This window comes from Hyaena hyaena, unplaced genomic scaffold, assembly GCF_003009895.1.
Source record: "Hyaena hyaena isolate Hyena2069 unplaced genomic scaffold, ASM300989v1 scaffold_3, whole genome shotgun sequence".
NCBI lineage: Eukaryota > Metazoa > Chordata > Mammalia > Carnivora > Hyaenidae > Hyaena > Hyaena hyaena.
In genome coordinates, this window is record NW_024080635.1 from 8,492,659 (window position 1) to 8,512,456 (window position 19,798).

General features: G+C 57.6%; 1 protein-coding gene across 1 annotated transcript in view; it reads left to right on the forward strand.

The window, feature by feature from the left end:
• The first annotated feature begins 955 nt into the window (after positions 1 to 955).
• MYOM3 (myomesin 3) overlaps positions 956 to 19,798 on the forward strand; it is a 41,563-nt gene continuing 22,720 nt past the window's right edge. Inside the window, 14 exon segments of the mRNA XM_039232405.1 lie at positions 956 to 1,116; positions 1,505 to 1,585; positions 2,182 to 2,341; positions 3,063 to 3,220; positions 7,275 to 7,370; positions 8,994 to 9,082; positions 10,990 to 11,034; positions 11,471 to 11,611; positions 12,704 to 12,865; positions 13,484 to 13,625; positions 14,666 to 14,865; positions 15,678 to 15,731; positions 16,120 to 16,247; positions 18,889 to 19,072. Coding sequence (XP_039088336.1) covers positions 956 to 1,116; positions 1,505 to 1,585; positions 2,182 to 2,341; positions 3,063 to 3,220; positions 7,275 to 7,370; positions 8,994 to 9,082; positions 10,990 to 11,034; positions 11,471 to 11,611; positions 12,704 to 12,865; positions 13,484 to 13,625; positions 14,666 to 14,865; positions 15,678 to 15,731; positions 16,120 to 16,247; positions 18,889 to 19,072 — 1,801 coding nt within the window.

Consider the following 19,798-nt stretch of genomic DNA (forward strand, 5'->3'; position numbering starts at 1 on the left):
GAGCCGAGATCAAGAGTTGGACGCTTAACCCACCGAGCCACCCAGATGCTCCTCACTGTTGTTACTTGTAATGCACTTACAATCTTGTTGAAGAGTCAAGATGTACAAATAGGAAGTAATTAAATAGAAGGCAGAGGCATTTTTGAATCAGAGCTAAACCAGAGTGGAGATAGAAAGGTATAAAAGGGATTCAAGTAGGGAAAATTCTAGGTGGCCTATAGTTTTTCAGCAGGGATTCTTAGAAAAATAATGCTGATGTCTAGCACTTACACGGGAATTACTATGCTCCAGGCACCCATCCAACCTTGAGAACCACCCCCAGGAGACCAGTCGACCCATTTTACAGATGAGAACACCAGGTCACAGAGTCTGGCCCAAGGGCACACACGTGGAGGCTGGAAGGAGAAGCGGGATGGCCAGTCTCCCAGCACCACTGTTGTGCTAACCGCAGCATTCTCCACTTAGGCTGCAGAGCCTGAGTGGGGCCAAGCAGGCCAGGGGGAGGGAGGGGTTTCTCCGAGAGAGGAAACCAGTGCGGGCGAAGTGGGGCCGAGTGGACACATGCAGGAAGAGTGAGGACATCGGCCCATCTTGAGTCACAGAGCAGCCCTTGGACATCACGGTCTTGAATTGCTCATCGACTGAGAAGCTGAGGCCCAGAGAAGGGAGGGCTTTGCCCAGGTCACGGGCGAGACTAAGGCCCAAAGCCAGGGGCTGCTCCCGACGTGGGGCTGTACTCGCCCAGCTGAGGCTCAGGGCGCAAAGGCTGCCTCTGCCCCATTGGCCAGGCCCCTGCCCCGCCCCCGCCTCCACACCCCGCTCTGCCCGCTGGAGAGAGAACCCCCACCCCACAAGCCTCCCAGGGTTGCTGGGAGGACCCCATGGGGAAGGGAGGCGCAGATGCCTGGTGGTGTGACCACGCACCTTGGCTTGGCAGGTTGTTGCTCTCGAAGCCATGACTCTGCCCCACAGCCCCGGAAATGTGGGGGAGCCCCGGCCCCCCCAGGCCGTGGAGGTCCACCGGCTGGAACACCGCCAGGAGGAGGAGCACAAGGAGGAACGGCAGCACAGCCTGCACATGGGCTCCTCAGTGCGGAGGCGGACCTTCCGCACCAGGTGGGACCATCAGGGACCCCGCCCCGGCCACCGCCCTACCCCTAGGGGTCCCCAGTCTGAGGGGGGAGGCACAGTCTGAGGTAAGGAGTATTAACACTGTCCTCTGGAGATCCTTCGTTCTGGAGTATCTGGCCTGAGTTGGGAGGCACAGTCCTGCTTTCTGGATAAGCCAGTCTGAGGGGGGAGGCACAGCCCTGCTTTGTGGAGATTCCAGTCTGAGGGGGGAGGCACAGCCCTGCTTTGTGGAGATCAGTCTGTGGGGAGGCACAGCCATGCCTGCTAGCGTCCTGAGACTGGGGTAGGTAGATGCAGCCCTAATCTCAGGGATGCCCCAGCCAGACCCGCAGGCAATTCTGCAGGAGCCATGAACTCCCTTTTCCCACGACAGCGAGGAAGAGTATCAGTTCAGCGCCGCAGACTACGCCCTCGCAGCAGCCCTGGCTCTGACAGCCTCCAAAGAGACATCTTGGTAAGTCAGGCGGCCTTTTCCGAGAACACTGGGCTGAGAATGGGCCATCCTGTCCAGTCCCCTGCCTCCATGAGGCTCCCTCACTGGACTTAAAGAATCTGCCCAAAGTCCCACATCTAGCACAAGAGCCCAGACCACACTCTGGATGGGTCCACAAGCAGTCGTGAGGGGCCACCCCCAGTGGAGAGGGTGGGGGTCCCCACTTCACCACAGGGCTTCACCTGAGAGCAGCAGGAGGCTGTCCTGGGCTACAAGGCCTGGGTCCTGGTCCTGGCCAGCCTGAGGCAAGTCACCAGGTCTCGGGTCCCTGCTCTGTACAAGGGGGTCTATGCCTGTCCACCTGTTCGTCGTGAAGACAAAAGGAACAAATATTTGTGAAAGTGCCTTGTGAACTATATCCATAGTACTTATTATGCACCAACTGTAAGCAGGGCCCATTCAGGTATTTTGGGGGCAAAAGGGTCAAAAGCTGCTCTTGTCCTCAAGAAGCTTAAGGAGCAGCTGGGGGTGCCGGGCATGGGGGAAGACGGGCGGCCCCGGCTGGGGTGCCCCCACCAACCCCGGGCCCTCGGCCCCCGACGGCCTCTGCCACACAGGGAGGCTCAGCTGAGGCGCCAGACCTCCGCGGTGGAGCTGGAGAAGCGAGGGCAGAAGCGGGTGGGCTTCGGCAATGACTGGGAGAGGACGGAGATCGCCTTCCTTCGGACCCAGTGGCTACTGCGCCAGAGACGCGACCGGAAGGCGCTGAGACGGCGGGTGAGGGGTCCCGGACCTGCAACCCATCTCAGGCCGCCCGCCTCACCACCCCCTTCTCGAGAGGCAGCTGGACATTCAGGAAAGAGTCCAGGCCCTAGACTTGGACCCAGTTTGAATCCCGGCGTCCCGGCCCTCCAGCTGTGTGACCCTGGGCAAGCCACTTACCCTTACTGAGCCTCGGTTTTCTCATCTGTAAAATAGATGTATGTGGTGTCTTAGCTCTTGGGGATGGGGTGGGAACTGAACAAGACTAGGCTTGTACAGTGACCTTCCCAGCGCTGAGAACACAGGAGACCCTCAGGAAACACTCTTCCTGACAAACACCAGGGATCTGAAGCCACTCTCCGTGCCCCCTCCCCCGGGGACGGAAGCAATAGCTCGTACGTGGGCTTTCTCGGTGCCCATGTTCTTTCACATATTAACCATTTAATCCTCTCTACAACCCCACAGAGATGTGGGGGAATGTTATTATCATCCCCACTTTACAGATGAGGAAACTGAGGACTTACTTGCCTATGGTCTCACAGTAGGAAGTGGCAGAATCTGGCCTTGACCGCAGGCTAGCTGTTCCGAAGCCCCTGCCCTCTGTGCCTGTGATGGGGGGCTCCAGCCCATGTGGGTGTGACTCCAGAGCTTGAGTGTCGGGGGAAAGGTGACAGCAAAGACGGGGGAGATGTGATCTCCTGGCTCACAGGAGTCACAGGTCCCCTCCCGCCTCCAGACAGAGGAGAAGGTCCGGGAGGCCAGGGAGCTGAGGGAGTTGTGTTCCGGCCGGGGGCCCTGGTTCTGGATCCCTCTGCGTTCCCACGCCGTCTGGGAGCATGCCACAGTCCTGCTGACCTGTACCGTCAAGGCCTCACCTCCCCCCCAGGTCACCTGGTAAGCTGTGGGGGCAGGAGGGAAGGGGTCCTCACCCTGCCCCGAGCCTCGAATGTCAGTTCTTTACAGCCCAGACCCTCCCCCCAAGGAGCACACTTCCTGCCCCAGAAGTCCTTGCTGCCTTAGAAAAGCTCAGCCCCGCAGACCCTGAGCTCTGCCCACCCCCCAGGGAGCAGCAGCTGCTGGGAGGCTCAAGGCGAGTTATTCTTAGCCTCCTCCCAGCCAGCCTGGGGCAGGAAGACTGGGCCACCAGGGAGCCAGCACTTGTAAAAATACGATTCTGGTGGTATGAGAAGGCAGCTGCTCTGAGCCGGGCGTGTCCGGGGTGAGAGAAGGATGGCAGCAGGCAGGTCAGGGGGCAGAGGAGCAGCAGGAGGGGAGGCGGGGAGGGCACCTCCCCCACCCAGCGAGGAGCTCAGACCTGGAGTGGGAGCCCTGTGTCCAGACCCAGCTCTCTCTACTAACTCAGTGTGGCCTCCATCGCACCTCACCCTCTCTGGTCCTGCTTCAGTTTGCTGTTCTATAAAATGGGTTGAAGACCTCCTGCCCAGTCTGCACGTGGTGAGAAAGCCCTCAGGACCTGAAAGGTGCTGGGAAAGCGAAAGCAGAAGATGCCGTTCCTGGGAGTGTGACCATAGCAGAACCAGAGGCCTTGCTGGCAGAGGGCGGGGCGGGGAGGTGGCAGGTGTCTTCGGAAGGAGTGGAGCGGGAGGGGGAGGTAGGCGTGGCCGCGCAGGGCTCTCAGTCCCAACCTTAGGTAGGCGGAGGTGAATCTTTCAGGCAGCTGAGCCACTGTTTACCGAGCTCCCTCCCCTGGGTCTTAAGCACGGGTCAGACACGCTGGGGGAGAAAGGAAAGGATTCGGACAAAGAATTACCAGGAGCAAAATCTGCCCCAGGCCCAAACCACACAGGCTCTTCCCTCCAAGAGCCTTCAGCCCAGAAGAGAAACGTCAACTTAGAGAGAAGTGCATTCGCAGGTGTCACCTGAAATAAATGAGTAAAGATCCAGGTGATGAAGTGGCTGCCTCCCCGATGCCCCCTCCTCCCGAGGATCCAGGAAGTCTTCTCAGAGGAGGCAACGCATAGGCCGGATCTTGAGGGTTGAAATAGACCACGGTCTAGTGGGAGAGAGTATAAGCGCACCAGTGACCGAGATCACAAAGGAAAAAGCAACATCTTATACTTGACCCCATTTTTACTGACCCAGCACTTGCCTCTCATTTGAGTCCTGGGGCCACCCATGGCTCAGAGAGGTGGCGTGACTCGTCTAAGGTCACACAGCCAGGCTGAGTCAGAATTCAGGCTCAGGTCTCCTCACAGCCGTAGGTCTTTCTGCCGGCTTAGGGGGTAGGAAAGTCACCGCTGCAATTGTTATTTTCCCTTGAAGCACAAATAATGCTTCAGAAGTCAGAGAAATAGAAAGCACTTATGCCTGGGCCAATCAAGAAAGGCATTGAGAGTGGTGGCATTGGGGCTGGTCATGGCAAGATGACATTCCTTCAAAAAAAAGTGTGCCAGGGGCTAGAATTCGTGTTGGGCGCTGGGTTTCCGTGGGGACCGAGGCAGATCCCTACCTGTTAAGTGGCTGGTCAGGTAGGAGGACGGCTCCCGCCAGCTGGCCTGGGCTAAGGGGGAGTCGGGGGGGGGGGGTCAGTACCTCAGCTGTCCTGCCTGGCAGCCCTGCCCTGCCCTGGCACTTAGGCCCATATCTAAGGCATTCCGTGGGAGCTTCTCAGGAAAGGGACTCATTTCCACCCCTGCCAGCAATGTTACCACAACAGGGAGCTGAGCATGGTAAGTGCTGGAAGCAAGGCCAGGCCCTCCTCCAACGGGAGGGACTCAGGTGGCCCCTGCTGCTCCTGGTCGGGGGTGGGGGGGCGCTGGTTTTAGGGCAGGGCCACTCACTGTCCTGGGACTGACCTCCAGGGCTCCATCCAGGCCCTGGAAGACACCCAGCCCCCAGCTCAAGAGGAAGATCCTGGGGCACTGGGTTGGTCAGGCTAGTACATTCATTCAGCAATTATTGAGCACTTCCTGAATGCAGGGGCACCAGCAGGACAAATTAGGCAAGGCCCAGTCTTGCTATGTTAACACTGCAGATGCGGGCCCTGGCCATGATTCTATCTGATACCAGAATCCATCTCCCAAGCCACACAAGCAGCCTTAAAAAGTAAAATCCAATACCAAAATATGCAAAGAAAGGACATTTAGAGAAAGAATAAAAAGCTCACTCTTTTATGAGGGCCTCTCTGGGCCAGGCTCTGGCCTGGGCACCTGGCCTCTGTCGTCTCACTTAATGCTGTTTTATGACTGGCTGCCATTTGCAGTCACCTGCAAAGCCCATGCCTTCGAGGGCCTTCCGTTCAGGCAGGAGGCCGGAGGCTGGAGAGGGCAAGATGCACGCTGAGGTCCCTGGCTGTCCAGGCCTTGCCCAGAGCTACAGCTGCTGCTTTTTTTTCCGGGCAAGATGGAAGCTGGCCAGGCCGAGGTGTCTGGAATGTTCCTGAAAAGTGGGGGTGGGCGAACCTGATTTTGGTCTCCGGGCCTAGGAGAGGTGGAAAAAGATTGGGCACCAAGATTAGGTGCTGCTCTCCCCAAAGGAAATTTAGTTGGGCCCCTTTCAGGCGAGGGTGCAGCCCAGGGGCTGTGTGATGGGGTGTGGGTGTGATGCTGTTTGGTTGTCATGGACACAAACAGGGTGTAGGGGTAGCTGGGTCCCAGGAAGGCGTCATACTGTGGCCGGGGCGCCCTCTCTCGGCTCCAGCCTCCTCTTCAGCCTCAACCACCACTGGGGCTGACTGTCCTTGCAGAAGCCTCATGGGCACAGAGACCCAGAGAGGGAGACTGACTTGCCCAAGGTCACACAGCCAGGTGTGTGTGGAACCCAGGCCTCCCAGCCTTCACAGACTTTCACTTGCCAGCCCTGATTCCTTCGGCTTCCAAAACCCTGCCACGGTCCGTGGACACAGGCGAGGCCACCTCACCGTCCAGTGAGTCCACAGAAAAGTCCACAAGACCCCAGAGTCAACAGAAAACAAAGGGCAGTGTCCACTTTGGGTGGAGGGCAGTGGCTGGGGCAATTTGCTGCACCAACCTTGGGAGTCACATTGGGGGGTGACTGCTGCCTGGGCCCCACCCCAGAATTTCTGACCCCACAGTGATCTGAGGCACAGTCGGACATGGGGATTTTTTTTAATGGTTTAAATAAGATAAAAAGTTTATTTTTCCTTCACCCGAGTGCCAAGGTGGGGCGGCCACTGCGACTCTGCTCGCAGATTCCTTGGGGACTCAGGCCTGTTCCCGCTCACTGCTGGAGAGCGCAGCCCCAGGCCTTCCCGGCGCGAGGTGCCCGCCCTCCGGGGCCGTGTTCCTGCCATAGGATGGAGGGGAAGATGACATAAAAGGGGGCAAAGGGTCATCGATGGCAGCCACGTGACACTAGTAGTTGTCAGGACTTAGTCACATGGCCACACCTAGCAGAAAGAGAGGGTAGGAAATATGTTACACACTGGGTGGCCCAGCGATGAACCCTTTTCCTTTAGCATAAGAGAGAATGGCTATTGAACAGCTTCTGACCCAAATTCCCAAAGCCTTGTATTCAGAATCTGGGCATGGGGATTTTCCAAGCTCTCTCCAGCATTTCTAATGAGAGCCGAGGTAAAAAAAATTGCCATTCTGAAAGGGTTAAGGAGGGAGGTAGGAATGGGGGCACCTTCCTTGGCACCCCCCTCAGAGAGGAGGGAAAATCTGGGTCCTAGTCCCAGGGGGGCCTCTGGCAGGGGAAGGGGCAGCGACCTTTAATTACAGGCTCCCTCTTCCCAGCTTCCCAGGAGCATCTACGGTACTCAGGGCACCAGAGAAAAGCTTTACATAGCTTATCCCGTTTAATGCTTTTAATATTCCCATTTCACAGATGAGGACAACTGAGGTTCAGTGCAGTGAGAGGGCTGCCTCGGGTCACATAGGCAAGTAAAGAGAACAAAGCTGAGGTCGGAATCCAGGCCTGAGAGGCTCCAATCCTTCCCGCTCAGAGCCACACCGTGTCTCCACAGGTACAAAAATGACATGCGAATCGATCCCCGCCTCTTTCCTGCTGGAAAGTACCGAATCACCAACAACTATGGGCTGCTGACGCTGGAGATTAGGAGGTGAGACTGTGAGCCCCGGAGAGACCCATGACCCCCGGGCCCCGACAGTCCCGAAGCCAGAGCAGGATTTCTGCACCGGCCTCATCTGCAGAAGAATCTGGGGTGCTTGTTAAAACACTGATTCGTGGGACAGATCCTCCTCCCGAGAGGCAGATTAAGGAGGTCTGAACCTGGAGTGGGACCCAGGGATTGGGATTTGACACACACCCGTGCGTTTCCAATGCCTGGAACACACAGTAAGGAATACGGAGTCAGGGGCGAGCGGGAAGGACTGAATGGTGGGCTAGGAAGGCTGGGCGCGCCCCTTGCTGGAGGGGAGAAAACACGCGTCCATGCTCGCCCGCACACGCACGCACACGCACGAGTCCAAGGGGAAGTGGTTCGAGGGAAGCAGTTGGATGGGCCTTTCAGGAGACGTGAGTCGTAAGCTCGGTTGTGAAGGGAGAAGCCGCGTGCACGGAGGGAGCCGCACGAGCACAGCCCTCCCCAGAGCCGGCGCCAGTGTTCCGTGAGCTGCCCGTGCTGGAGCCGGCGCTGAGCCCTGCGCTAGGTGCTGCGCGTCTGTGGCTCATAATGCCCAGGGCCGTTCTTGCCAGGAAGCAATGTCATGTCCATGTTACGGGAGAGGAAATCCAGGCTCCGAGGGTCAAGGGCTTGCACGGCTTGGGCAGGGGAGGGCCCGGGCTGGAGGCCCTTCTCTCCACCTGGGTTGTTTCCAGTGCGCTAATCCCCCCATCTCGACCAGCTTGGGCTTCAGAGACACGGATATAGACAGGGCCTTGAGCCTACTCTGCAGAAGCAAAGTGGGGAGACCTGGACGTAAATGTCTGACCACTCGGTGCCACAGAGGGACGTGCCGTGGGCTGCACGGTCGGGGGAGGCACGCAGGGCTGGGGTTGCCTAGAGGGGCAAGTGGGACCGGTTCCTGAAGCAAGAGGGGTTCCTGCCCCAAGCAGCCAGGGTCAGAGCGGGGACACCGAGGAGCCTCTCTGCTCACTTTGGGGACCAGATGTGCCACATCCTACCGGCGACTCTGTTTGTCACCACATGGTTCTGGAACGGAGCCAGCCCGAGCTCCACTGGGAACAAGACGGGGGTTGGCCTGACTGGTGATGAGACCCAGGCCTGAGATTGAGAACACCTGGGCATCTGGCCCAGTTCTGGCACCGACTGGCGGCGTGACTTGGGCAAGTCCCTGCCCTGCTCCCGCTCCAGGATTCTGATTTGGAGGTGTTGACAGGGCGGGAGGCTCTGCCTTGTAAGAGAGCTTGTCACCTTGGAGCTGGGTTGAAGTCTGGGTGCTGTGTGACTCTGGGCAAGTCACTTAACCTCTCTGATCTTACAGAGTCAGTAATAACAATCGTATTTGCACAGCACTTTCCCCTGAGGTGGGTTAGGCTGGTGTTGTGTCCCTAGTTCTTCAGAGAAGGACATGGAGACCTAGCAAAGGGCAGTGGCCAGCCCAAAGGCACATAGCTTTTCAGAGGTGGGTCCTGAACTAAAACCTAATGTCTCCCTTGTGAGGGCTTCTTGTTAATCCCCGCCTTTCCTACCCATCCATGGGGACCTGAGTTTCTGATGGAGACCAGCAACCTAGCAGGGGGGTCCTACTCTCCTTTTCAGATGCACCATTGAGGACGCAGCCACCTACACGGTGCTGGTGAAGAATGCCTATGGCCAGGCCTCCTCCTTCGCCAAAGTCCTCGTCCGAAGTAAGCATTCCCATTCCAGCCGCCGGGTCAGCACACGGTAAACCCAGGACGAGCAGATGAGGACAGGCATCAAGGGCCCTTGGCACGGGGGCGTTTGGCCTGAAATCGGCTGACCAGGGCAGCCACAGACACTCACCTCCTTGGGGCTTTTGGAGCGAGTGAGAGGCACCTCCCTTAGACTGCACAGTCTCCAAAAAGCACACTCATCTTCTCAGGGTGGGCTTGGCTCCAGATCCAACTCGGGGCTCCCGGAAGGGTGGTCCAGCCTTGCCAGCCCTCCTGAGAGGGCCTCAGGGGGAAGGGCTGAGCCCCACCAACTCCCCTCTTGACCTCGCTGCCCCAACTGGGTTCCGGTGCATATTTCCCAATTGTGCAGTTCCCAGCTGGTGTGATTCCAATCCTGGAGGTCCCCCCTGGGGCGGGGGCATCTGAAATGACAGCATAAAGCAGGGGAGACACTCAGGAGTCAGCCAGACCCATGTCCACACGCTAGCTTTGCAACCGACGGACTGTGTGAGCCTAGGTCACCTCGCTTTACTACTCTGAGCCTCCTGGGGTGTAAAGGGGGACACCTTCTACTTCGCTCAGGTGCTCCGGCTGATTAAATGCAAAGGTGTAGATAAAGCTTGGCGTGCACTCGGCTTTGGGGAGGGATAGCTCTCTATCCTCCGCCCCACGACGAGGGCAGGGTGTAGCCGGGAAGCCATACCTCCGGGCCCTGGAGAGTGCTGCCTCGTCTGCAGGGCCCCTGAGAGAGAGGTTGCATGTGCGCATGTGTGCATGCACACACACACACACACACACACACACACACACAGTCCCTGGTCAGCGGACCGGCTGGAGTCCAGCCCCCTCCCTGCCTCTCATCAGACCTTGTTAAACTGTCCTTCACAGCCCTCTCCACCCCTCTGCCCTGTTCCCCAAATAGATCTTGTGCCCTCTGCCAGCCTGGCTGTCTGTGGAGTCTAGGCTGTCCTTAAAGGCTGTGCCTAGAGTCAAGCCAAGGTCAGGCATCAGGGCCCTGCCTCCCTCTGTCCACCTATCCTTCCCATCACTTCTCCCAGACCCCCACCGCTCCCTCCATCATGGCCAGCATCCCTGGGATCCAGCTCCTCGGCCCCCAGACTCCAGCCAGACGCCTACGTGGAGCACCCGCTCACCATCATTACCCTTTCCCTGCTCTCATCTCCATAGCAACTGATAGAAGGCCCTGCGTTGGGACGTAGGAGCTCTGGGTTCTAATCCTGAGTCTTTCCCTGACTTTGTGTGACTTTGGGCAGCCTCCTGACCCTCTCCAGGCCTCGCTCAGGAAGGGCCTTACCAGGGACCAGTCACATCATGGCTTCAGGCTTCTGCGGTGCTTGCTGGGTGATTACGCCTCAGTTTCCTCATCTGTGTGAGAGGATGATAACAGCATTAACAGACAGGATGCTGTGAGGAGGAAATGAGTTAATATGGGGCACCCAGTATGCCCCATGTGACCAGGGCTGTTACTATCCTCTGGTGGTCTGTGTCATATCACCTTGGATTTCACCCTTAACCCCCCACATGGCTCTCTGAGCACTGTCCTTCCCCTGCTGGCCGTCCCTAACAACCAGACTCAGCCTCCATGAAGACTATGATCCTGGCAGTGGTTTTGGGCAGAGGAGGAAGCCCCAACTTTCTGTCAGGCTCTAGCTGAGGGCCTGGTTCAGGTGAACTCACTTATTCAGAGCCCCATGACCATCAGCTAGGAACCACTGTCCACATTTTACCAAGGAAGGAATAGAGGCCAATAGGGGCGAAGGAACTTCCAGCAGCCAAAGAGGGACCCACCAACAGACCCAGAGGCCTCAAACCCACACCTCTAATCTAGTAGGAGTGTGAGGTCTGAACCTTCTCAAACTCCATTTGCTTTGACCTTTCAGCTTATGTGGGGAAGGAAGCTGGCTTCGATTCGGAGATCTTTAAAAGTAAGGAGGCTCTGGGCGGGATGGCCTTCAGGGAGGGGGTATCTGGGCTCCTGGTCATACCTTCCAAAGCCCCCTTTAGAATATTAGCCATCCATTGCCCATGAAGGTATGTCATTGCCTATGAGCTTGCACACTGATGGGGGGGTGCTCCCCAAGTGCTCCCCAGCTGACCCCAGCTGCCAAGCTGTCCAGGGGCCAAAACTGAGTGAGAAAGGCAAAGCCAAACAAAGGGACATGACTTTGGATAGTTCTTATTTTGGTTCATCTGATCCTACCTAGATAAATCTCTGCCCCACCTCCACCCCCAGGACCCGGCCCCTCTTTCCTCGTGAAGACCACCTCAGGGACTGTGAATCCTGACCCAGAGGCGTGAGACGTCCCAGGCTAGGCAGGTGGCCTCAGAAGGCTGCTGACCTCGCTTCTGTTCCCACCCCAGGACTGATGCTTGGCTCCAGCGTGGAATTCACATCGGTGCTGAAGCCAGTCTTTGCCCGAGAGAAGGAGCCCTTCTCCCTGTCCTGCTTATTTTCGGAAGATGTGTTAGATGCTGAACAGAACATCCAGTGGTACCGAGATGGTGAGGACCCCTTGTGCTGGCCTCCAGCCTTCAGAGGCAGCGGGGGAAGCCAGAGAGGGGCTAGAGCCTTGACTCCATCCCCAACACTGGTCCCTGGGTCAGTGGAGGAAGGAGCTGAGCTCTGCCCCTCCCCAAGTACAAGCTGAGTGATGAGTGCTGAAGAGGGAGAAGAGCCAGGTGGATTCAGATCAGGTCACCCTACAAGGGCCAGGAGGCACCTGTGGGTGCCAGGCCCCATGCTGGGGACCAGGGCAGGGATGGGCAGATGTGCAGGAACTCAAGAGGAGGAGGGAGGGAGCCAAAGCCATGCCCATTGGCAGCCAGGGAGGAGAAGGGAGGCTGGACTGTGACCGTGACCGTGGCCTACGGCCACAGATCAAGAAGATCAGCCCCACCCCCCTGCAAGCGCCCCTAGGGAGATGGCACCTGCTGGCGGCAGGGGGCAGAAGAGTGGGGAAGCTGCAGGAAGCCCTGAGAAACAGTTGCAATAAGGAGGAGATGTCTTCCCAAACCTGTCCATCTTCTAGAACAGAGGTCCTGACAGGACGGAGGGACGGAGAGCAGCATGGCCCCACAGTGTGGCCTCAGGGCAGGACGCCCTCCCTGAGCCCCAAAGCTCCCCGTCCCTCTCACTACAGTCACACAACTGAGTCCTCGCTCTCTCCACTGACCCTACCCGCCTCAACGAGTCCTCTGCCCTCCTCACGGACACCCCAGCTCCCTCCGTGAGCCCCCAGCCCCCACCCACTGAGCCCCCAACATGCACAATGAACACCCGGCTGCCCCGCAGACACCCGTCTCACAAAGGGCCCCGTCTCTCCTGTTCCCATTTTCTCGCAGCATCTCCAAAGCCTCGCTGAGCCGCTGACCGCTTCACTGAACTCCCATCCCACTGGGCCCTGGCCTGCTCCCCACGCTTCTGCAGGGGAGAGTTCAGGATCACACTGGCAGAGCCCTGGAGGCAGCCACCTCCTCCCACCTCCCCAGGCCACAGCCACGCCAGCCACGCCTCTGCCTAAACCCCCAGACCAGGGGGATCTTAAGGGTCCCCAGGGGAGGCCAGAGCTCACCCTCGACCCCTCCCCTCCTCAGGGAGACTACTGAGAGCCTCAGGTCGCCGACAGACCCTCTACGCAGACCGCCAGGCATGCCTGAAGGTGTCCTGTGCCTATAAGGAGGATGAGGGGCTCTACACTATCCAGGTGCCTTCACCCTTCGGGCCCCAGGAGCAGAGCACCTACGTGTTCGTGAGAGGTGAGAGGGGCCACCAAGGGTAGAGAGTGTAAGAGTGCAGACACCACATTGGCTGTGGGACCTTGGGTGAGTTTTCTACCCTCTTGGGGTCTCAGTTTCCCCGTTATAAATAGGGGTGTTGAGTGGGAGTCTCTAAGAATCCCTGTTACATCCTAAGACCCTGGGGCACAGCAGGGTCTCAGACTTAGTGGGAGCTGTGGAGGGAGGGCTGAGCATGGGCTGGAACAATCTAGCACCTGGTGAGTTCTGCCTCTTGGTCTTTGAACTGGTTTCAAATCCCGGCTTAGCCACTTCACCGCCTTGGGCGCGTCACTTTACCTCTATGAGGCTCAGTTTTCCCATCCACAGAATGGGATGCTACAGGATTCAGGGATTTATTACACTGATCCTTCTGGGGCCTGGAGTAGAATGGGCCCCAGTACTTGGCACTCCCACAGCCCCCCAGATGCTGTTGTTTAAAAGGAGGAGGCCGTTATGCAGGTCCTGGTCCTCAAAACCAACGCCGAGCCCTGGAGGGTTCGTGCAAAGAGGTTGCTGGCGGGAGTGGGAGGGGTCACTTAGCAGGTAGACATGGACTAGAAGAAGCTTCCGCCCCCAACCCTCCGCTCTGGGTTTCAGATGCGGCAGCCGAGAAGCCGGGGGCCCCAGGCTCCCCTCTGAATGTCCGCTGCCTGAATGTGAACAGAGACTGCCTCACCCTGACCTGGACCCCGCCCAGCGACACCCGGGGCAGCCCCATCACCAGCTACAGCATTGAGCGGTGAGTCAGCCTCCCGAGTGGCAGAGTCTCCAGGGAGTACTCTGCCTGGTTGTGAGAACAAGAGTGGGGGCCACAGGAAAGAGGGGGCCCCAGACCTAACCTCAGAACAGGGCAGGAGGTGGCCCGGGTTATATGATTTAGCAGCTAGAAGGGGGTAACCGTGCCTCCAGATCTGGACTTGCATCACCAGAGTCAGCCCCCTGGACCCTGGGAGGGCAAACAGTAAATGCTTGAAACTGAGCACAAGCAGATATGGGTTTCCCCCCTGAGTGACAGGCAGGGACAGGACAGCACTGACCCAGAAGGAGGGGACACAGGAGGAAGGGGAGGAGCTGGACATCCCACCTTCTTTGCTATGAGGCCCCAGCGTGAGGTAACACCCAGTCCCCCCGTGGCCAGACTCATAGGCTGTGTGCTGGGCCACGTGCCTTACCTCGCTGATCCTCGCAATTCCTATCCAGGGGGGTGCCCGGCTGGTTAGCGCCCATCCTACAGATGGGGAAACTGAGGCACATGGGGTGACTGCCCAAGGCATGTGCTCATTGGTGGCAGAGTCGGGATGTAGCCCCCATGTGCCCACTGCCCCATCCGGCCTCAGCACGTGCTGGGAAACCGCCAGAGCACAGGGCACCCAGAGGGCACAGAGAGCCCACACCCTGAGAGTCACTCTGGAGTGCACGCCAACGTGGACAGCCCTTGGGCGAAATCCTATCTCTGCCGCTCCCGAGCCATGTGACTCACGGCACATCCCACTGTCTGAGCCCAGAAGGGACCCCCCCATTTGAAGCGTGGAGGTGACACAGGGCGGCTGGGAGGCTGCAGCGCAACTCCAGACGCACAGGAGGCGCATGCAGGCACTAGCTGTCGTGATCGGCGCGGTGGTCAAGGGTGGTGATGAGGCCTCCTGGGGGCCCGAGGTCAGAGCCAGGCTTCTGAACGGACAGCAGGACTGTAACTGGCAGCCATGAGCAGGGCCAGCAGGCTGGGTGGAGAAGCTGAAGTCACGGGCAGGGGCTGGAGCCGAGGCCTCTCTCCAACAGGTGCCAGGGCGAGTCTGGGCAGTGGGTGCCCTGCCACGTGGCCCCCGGTGGGACCTGCCGGTGCCCCGTCCAAGGCCTCATCGAAGGCCAGAGCTATCGGTTCCGGGTGAGAGCCGTGAGCAGGGCGGGAAGCAGCCTCCCCTCCAAGGCTTCAGACGTGGTTGTCATGGGCGACCGTGATGAAGCCCGGAGAAAGAAAGGTGGGTACAGAGGCCCTGAAGGGACAGTCTAGAGGGTCAGTCGGGGCACGTGTGGGACTGCCTCATGCAGGACACAGGTGCCCCAGCCCCCATTCCAAGCCCTAGTCCAAGGGGCGGGGTGGGGGGACACAGCACAGCCTCAGGAACTCCTAACCTGATGGGGAAGACAGTCTCAAGAACCGCTAGTCTGATGGAGGAGACACAGTCTCAGGAACCCCTAGTCTGATGGGGAAGACAGAGTCTCAGGAACCCCTAGTCTGATGGGGAAGACACAGTCTCAGGAACCCCTGGCTGTTAGAAGAAGCACAGTGTTGTCCTTAGGAGTCCCTGGCCTGAAGGGGAAGGTATAGCTAGTCTGATGGAAGGAACACAAATCTGCCCACAGGAGATGCTAATCTGAGGGAGGACCACAGCCCTGCTTCAGGAGCCATCAGCCTTGGGGGCATGTGGTGGGGGGCACCACCCTTTCAGCATTGAGGGGTCAGCCTGACTTGGGTTTGCCTTCCAGCTCCACCATGCCCTAGGTATCTGCCCCCAGACACATCACTTCTCTTCTGTCCCCATTTGCCCCAAGAAGACAAGATTTGCCCTGTTCTTGGGGCCTAGAATAGCAGTGTCCCACTTTAGACCCCGAGAATACAGGGGCTCAGACAGCACCTGCTTGAGGTCAAACAGGACTGGGAACAGGGCAAGGAATCAGCACCCAGAGTTGGCATGTCCTGCCCTGACCCCTCCTGCCCAGCCCCCACCCCCCTGCTTGCACCCCCTGCACCCCCTTCCCCTCCCCCAACATGCTCCATTCTCCACCCTAGAGATCCCCTTTGACCTGGGAAACAAGATCACGGTCAGCACAGATGATTTTGAAGGTATGTGTAAACCTCCTGACACTTGGCCTCAAGATTCCAGCTTCCTTTATGGTTCTAGAAACTCTGGGACACAAACCGGCAGAGACGCAGAAGCTGTCCACATGTGGGGTGTGGGGAGGGGAGGGTGGGGAGGTCTGGTCGGAGGAGGCCAGTGTTCTTGGGTGATGGTGGCCCATCTTGCTGTGTCCCTTGTGAAGGAGGTGACACATAAGGGAAAGTCCCGGGGAGGACCTCGGGAGACCTGGCCTCTCGCCCTGGCTCAGCCTGGCCTTGCTGGGTGGCCTGGAGCAAGCTCCTGCCCCTCTCTGGGCCCATTTCCTCCTCTATGAAATGAGGGGTCTCTGACGGCCCACCACCCATCTCTGCCCCTCGACAACTCTGATTCCAGACTTTGTGACCATCCCGTCACCCCCGACCAATGTCCACGCCAGTGAGATCCGTGATGCCTACGTGGTTCTGGGCTGGGATGAGCCAAGGCCCCGGGGCAAAGCCCCACTGACGTACTCTCTGGAGAAGGTACGAGACTCCAGGGACCCCAGACCCAGCCCGGGCCAAAGAGTAGGCGTGCTGTCACACCAGAGGTGTGAGGGGCTGGGGGAAGCACCGAGAGACCTCAGGCAGTGCCCCCTGGATGGGAATCCTGCCTGAAAAGGCTGAGGTTGGCCCTACGTGGGGGCAGACCCTTTGAAGTGACCTCAGCCTGCCCGGCCAGTCCCTGGCGGCGGCTCCTGAGGCCATTCATGGAAATACACAGAATTAAGGGACACAGACAACAACAGCAGCAGTACAATCCACCATTTCCAGGGTTACACATCTGGTCAAGCCCTTCTTTCTGGCCAGGGCTACATTGGGAGGGTACCCTGGAGCCAGGGTCACGGCCGGCAGCCCTCACTCGGTAGGTGGGCCGGGGGCAGGGCGGGTATGACGGAGGCAGTTCTCACCCAGACAGAGTGGGGGCAGGTGTCTGGGGCTGCGAGCAGGCAGCTCATTCGGAGTGGATTTCACAGTGGAGGGGAGGCAGCTGGCAGAGTAAAAACCAGCATGGTGTTAAGATCAACTCAAATCCTGCCTCCTGCCGTGTGAGCCAGTTTCCTGAGCTCCCTGAGCCTCAGTTTCCTCCAGCATCGCATGGAGGGTGAAATAAGCTGCAGCGCACTGCTGGGCCAGCAGCTCGGAGCCTATCGACTATCCGGAGGACACTTTCCTGACTCCACCTCCCCTAAAGGAAGAGAGCAGAGTTACCTTCTCATTACTTGCTGCACCCGGCACACGACCTGGCACGTAGTATGGGGACAGCACAGGGTTGGTAAAAGTTCCAGGGAGGAGTCTCTGCCTCTGATGGTTCAAATGGGCCTCTCTTTGCACACGCACGGGTGGTCCTGTTTTTCCCACATAGGAAAGCCGTGGATCGTTGGGGCTTTGTTTTGTGAGGCTGTATCATGTGATGGCTCAAATATTGGAGTCAGGTTGCCTGAGTTCAACTCTGGTCTCTGTTACTTACTGGCTGTGTGTCCTTGGACAAGTTATTCAGTCTCTCTGTGCCTCAGTTTCTTCTTCCGTAAAAGAGAGATAATAACGGTACACACCTTATAGAGCCAACATGAGGATCAAATTAATGAAAGTACGTAAGGACTTAGAATAGAACCTGGCAGACAGTAGGGGCTCAGCAATGTCTGCTGGTTTTTATTGTGATTTTTTCGGCCTAGCTGGGTTCTGGACTACTGATAGGTGGGTGGGCCTTGGGAAGGGAAAGCACAGAGAGGGCAGGGTCAGTGAGTTCCCCCAGTGCTTCCGTGTCTTAACCGTCATACCCAGACTCAGCGGAAGTGGCCTCTGGGCACCTTACTTGCCTACCTCCCCATTCAGCTCTTCACCCTCTATCTGCTCAGAGATGCAGGATCTTCCACCTTTGGGGTCCCTTATGCTGTGAAGAGTGAGCAGCTTTGGAGGTGCCCACACCTGAGCTTAAATACCAGACACACCAGTTATTAGATGCATGACTTTCAGCCAAGTGACCAACACTCCCTGAACCCAAGATTTCTCACTGGTGGGGACATTAACACATAGCTTGCAGGGTTATTGTGAGAATTCATTCATTGTCTCACCTGTGGTCCCACATACATAGACTGCACACCCCCTACGTACCAGTGCAATTCTGGGCCCTAGGGATCTGGCAGTGAATGAAACAGACAAACCCCTGGCTCATGGAGCTGAGAATCGAGTAAGGAGTGTGGGGCCAATGGTAAAGAAGATAAATCAGGAAAATACTTAGCACGTCAACCAGTGGTAGGTGTTAAGGAGAAAATCAAAAAGCAGAGCATGGGGTTGAAGTATTTGGGGGAAGGTTGGCTGACCTTTTAGATGGGGAGCTGGGGAGTACTCTCTGAGGTGGGGAGTTTTGAATAAAAACCTAAAGCTAAATGAGGAGCCTCGTAGAGATTTCTGGGGGAAAAACATCCAAGGCAAAGAGACCAGGAAGTGCAAAGACCCAGAGGCAGGAGTTGGTCCTGGTGCCATCAGGAAGATCAGGGAGGCACAGGGTGAAGGACGAAGTGCATGTGGCCAGAAGGGTAGCAGGAGTCAGGCCATGAAGAAGCTTTCGCCCTGACGGAGATGTCAGCTGGGCAGGTGGGGATGTGATCTGACTTGTGTTCTGAAAGGGTCCTTCTGATTGTCATTTGGAGAAAAGAGTGACATAGCTCAGCTGAGAGATGGTGATGATGATGATGATGATGATGATGATGATGTTGATAGCTTGGATCAAGGCTGTAGCAGGGGTCACTAGGGTGGTACGCCAAGGCTGGATTCTGGATAAATGTTGAAGGTGGGGCAACTGAATTTTTTGACGGAGCACATATGGGATGTGAGGGTCAGAGGGCAGGAGCCTGGGATGGGTTCAAGGATTTTGTCCTGAGCAATTAGAAGGATGGTCCTACCCAACCAAATATGGGTGGGTTTGGGGGCAAGATCCAGAGTCAAGTTCTAGACGTGTTGAATGTGAGACACAGGCAGAGATGTGGAGGAGACAGGGGACCCAGAGCTCAGTGTTCAATGGCAGCCTGGGCCGGGGGTTAGAAGTTAACGGGAGCGTGTATGGGCACAGAGCCCAGTCCCAAACAGCTGCTTAATTCATGCGAGTTTCTTTCCTTTGTCACAGTCGGTCATAGGTAGTGGCACCTGGGAGGCCATCATCTCAGAAACCCCTGTGAAATCCCCAAGATTCGCCCTTTTGGATCTGGAGAAAGGGAAGTCCTATGTCTTCAGAGTGCGATCAATAAACCAGTACGGCATGAGCGATGCATCAGAGCCCAGCGAGCCCATCGCCTTGAGGGGGAAGCCAGGTACCTGTGTGATGCGAGGGGGGTGGGGGTGGGGGCCAGACCAGGCCAGGCAGGGCCATCAGCATCCAGACCGGGACTCCATCACTGCGGAGACAAAGCCCTGCTCAATTCCCCATCCCTGACCCCTTCTACCTATCATGAAGCTGAAAAGCAGCCTGCTCTCAGCCCTGATTGCAGAACATCAGGAATCACATTCCTCTGGGTGGGGAGCTCGTGAGAATATGGAAGATTTTTCCAGAGGCAACAGTTCACAGGCTGCAGAACCCAGCTGGTGCAGCGCAGGAGCTGAGTGTGTGCACGTGGTCCCTCGGCTCTAAAGCTGTCCTGCTCCAAGCCCAGGCAGGACACTTGCCATCAGCAGCATGGTGTGCGCCTGGGCAAGTCATTCCCTAGCTTCAAGCCCCGTGTCCTCACCCACCGAACCTATTGTTCTGAAAGCCTGGTTACTGCTTCCACCTCCCGCCCCTGTCTGAGTCTCCCAACTGCTTCTCCATCCTGGTCCCAGCCTCCCAGAGCCCTTCCCTCCTCTGAGGCCTCTGGATTCTGGGGTTCTTTGTGTTTTGGTGAGATCAGAAGTTCCCTGCAGCTGTCATGGCTGACTAGCCCTTTAAGGAACCCAGCTGCAGCACATCCTTTCCAAGAAAAGACTCAAGTGCCACAGGGCCCATTTGGGGAAGATAGCAAAGTCCTAGATTTGATCTGTTTCACTAATTTAGAATGTGTGTG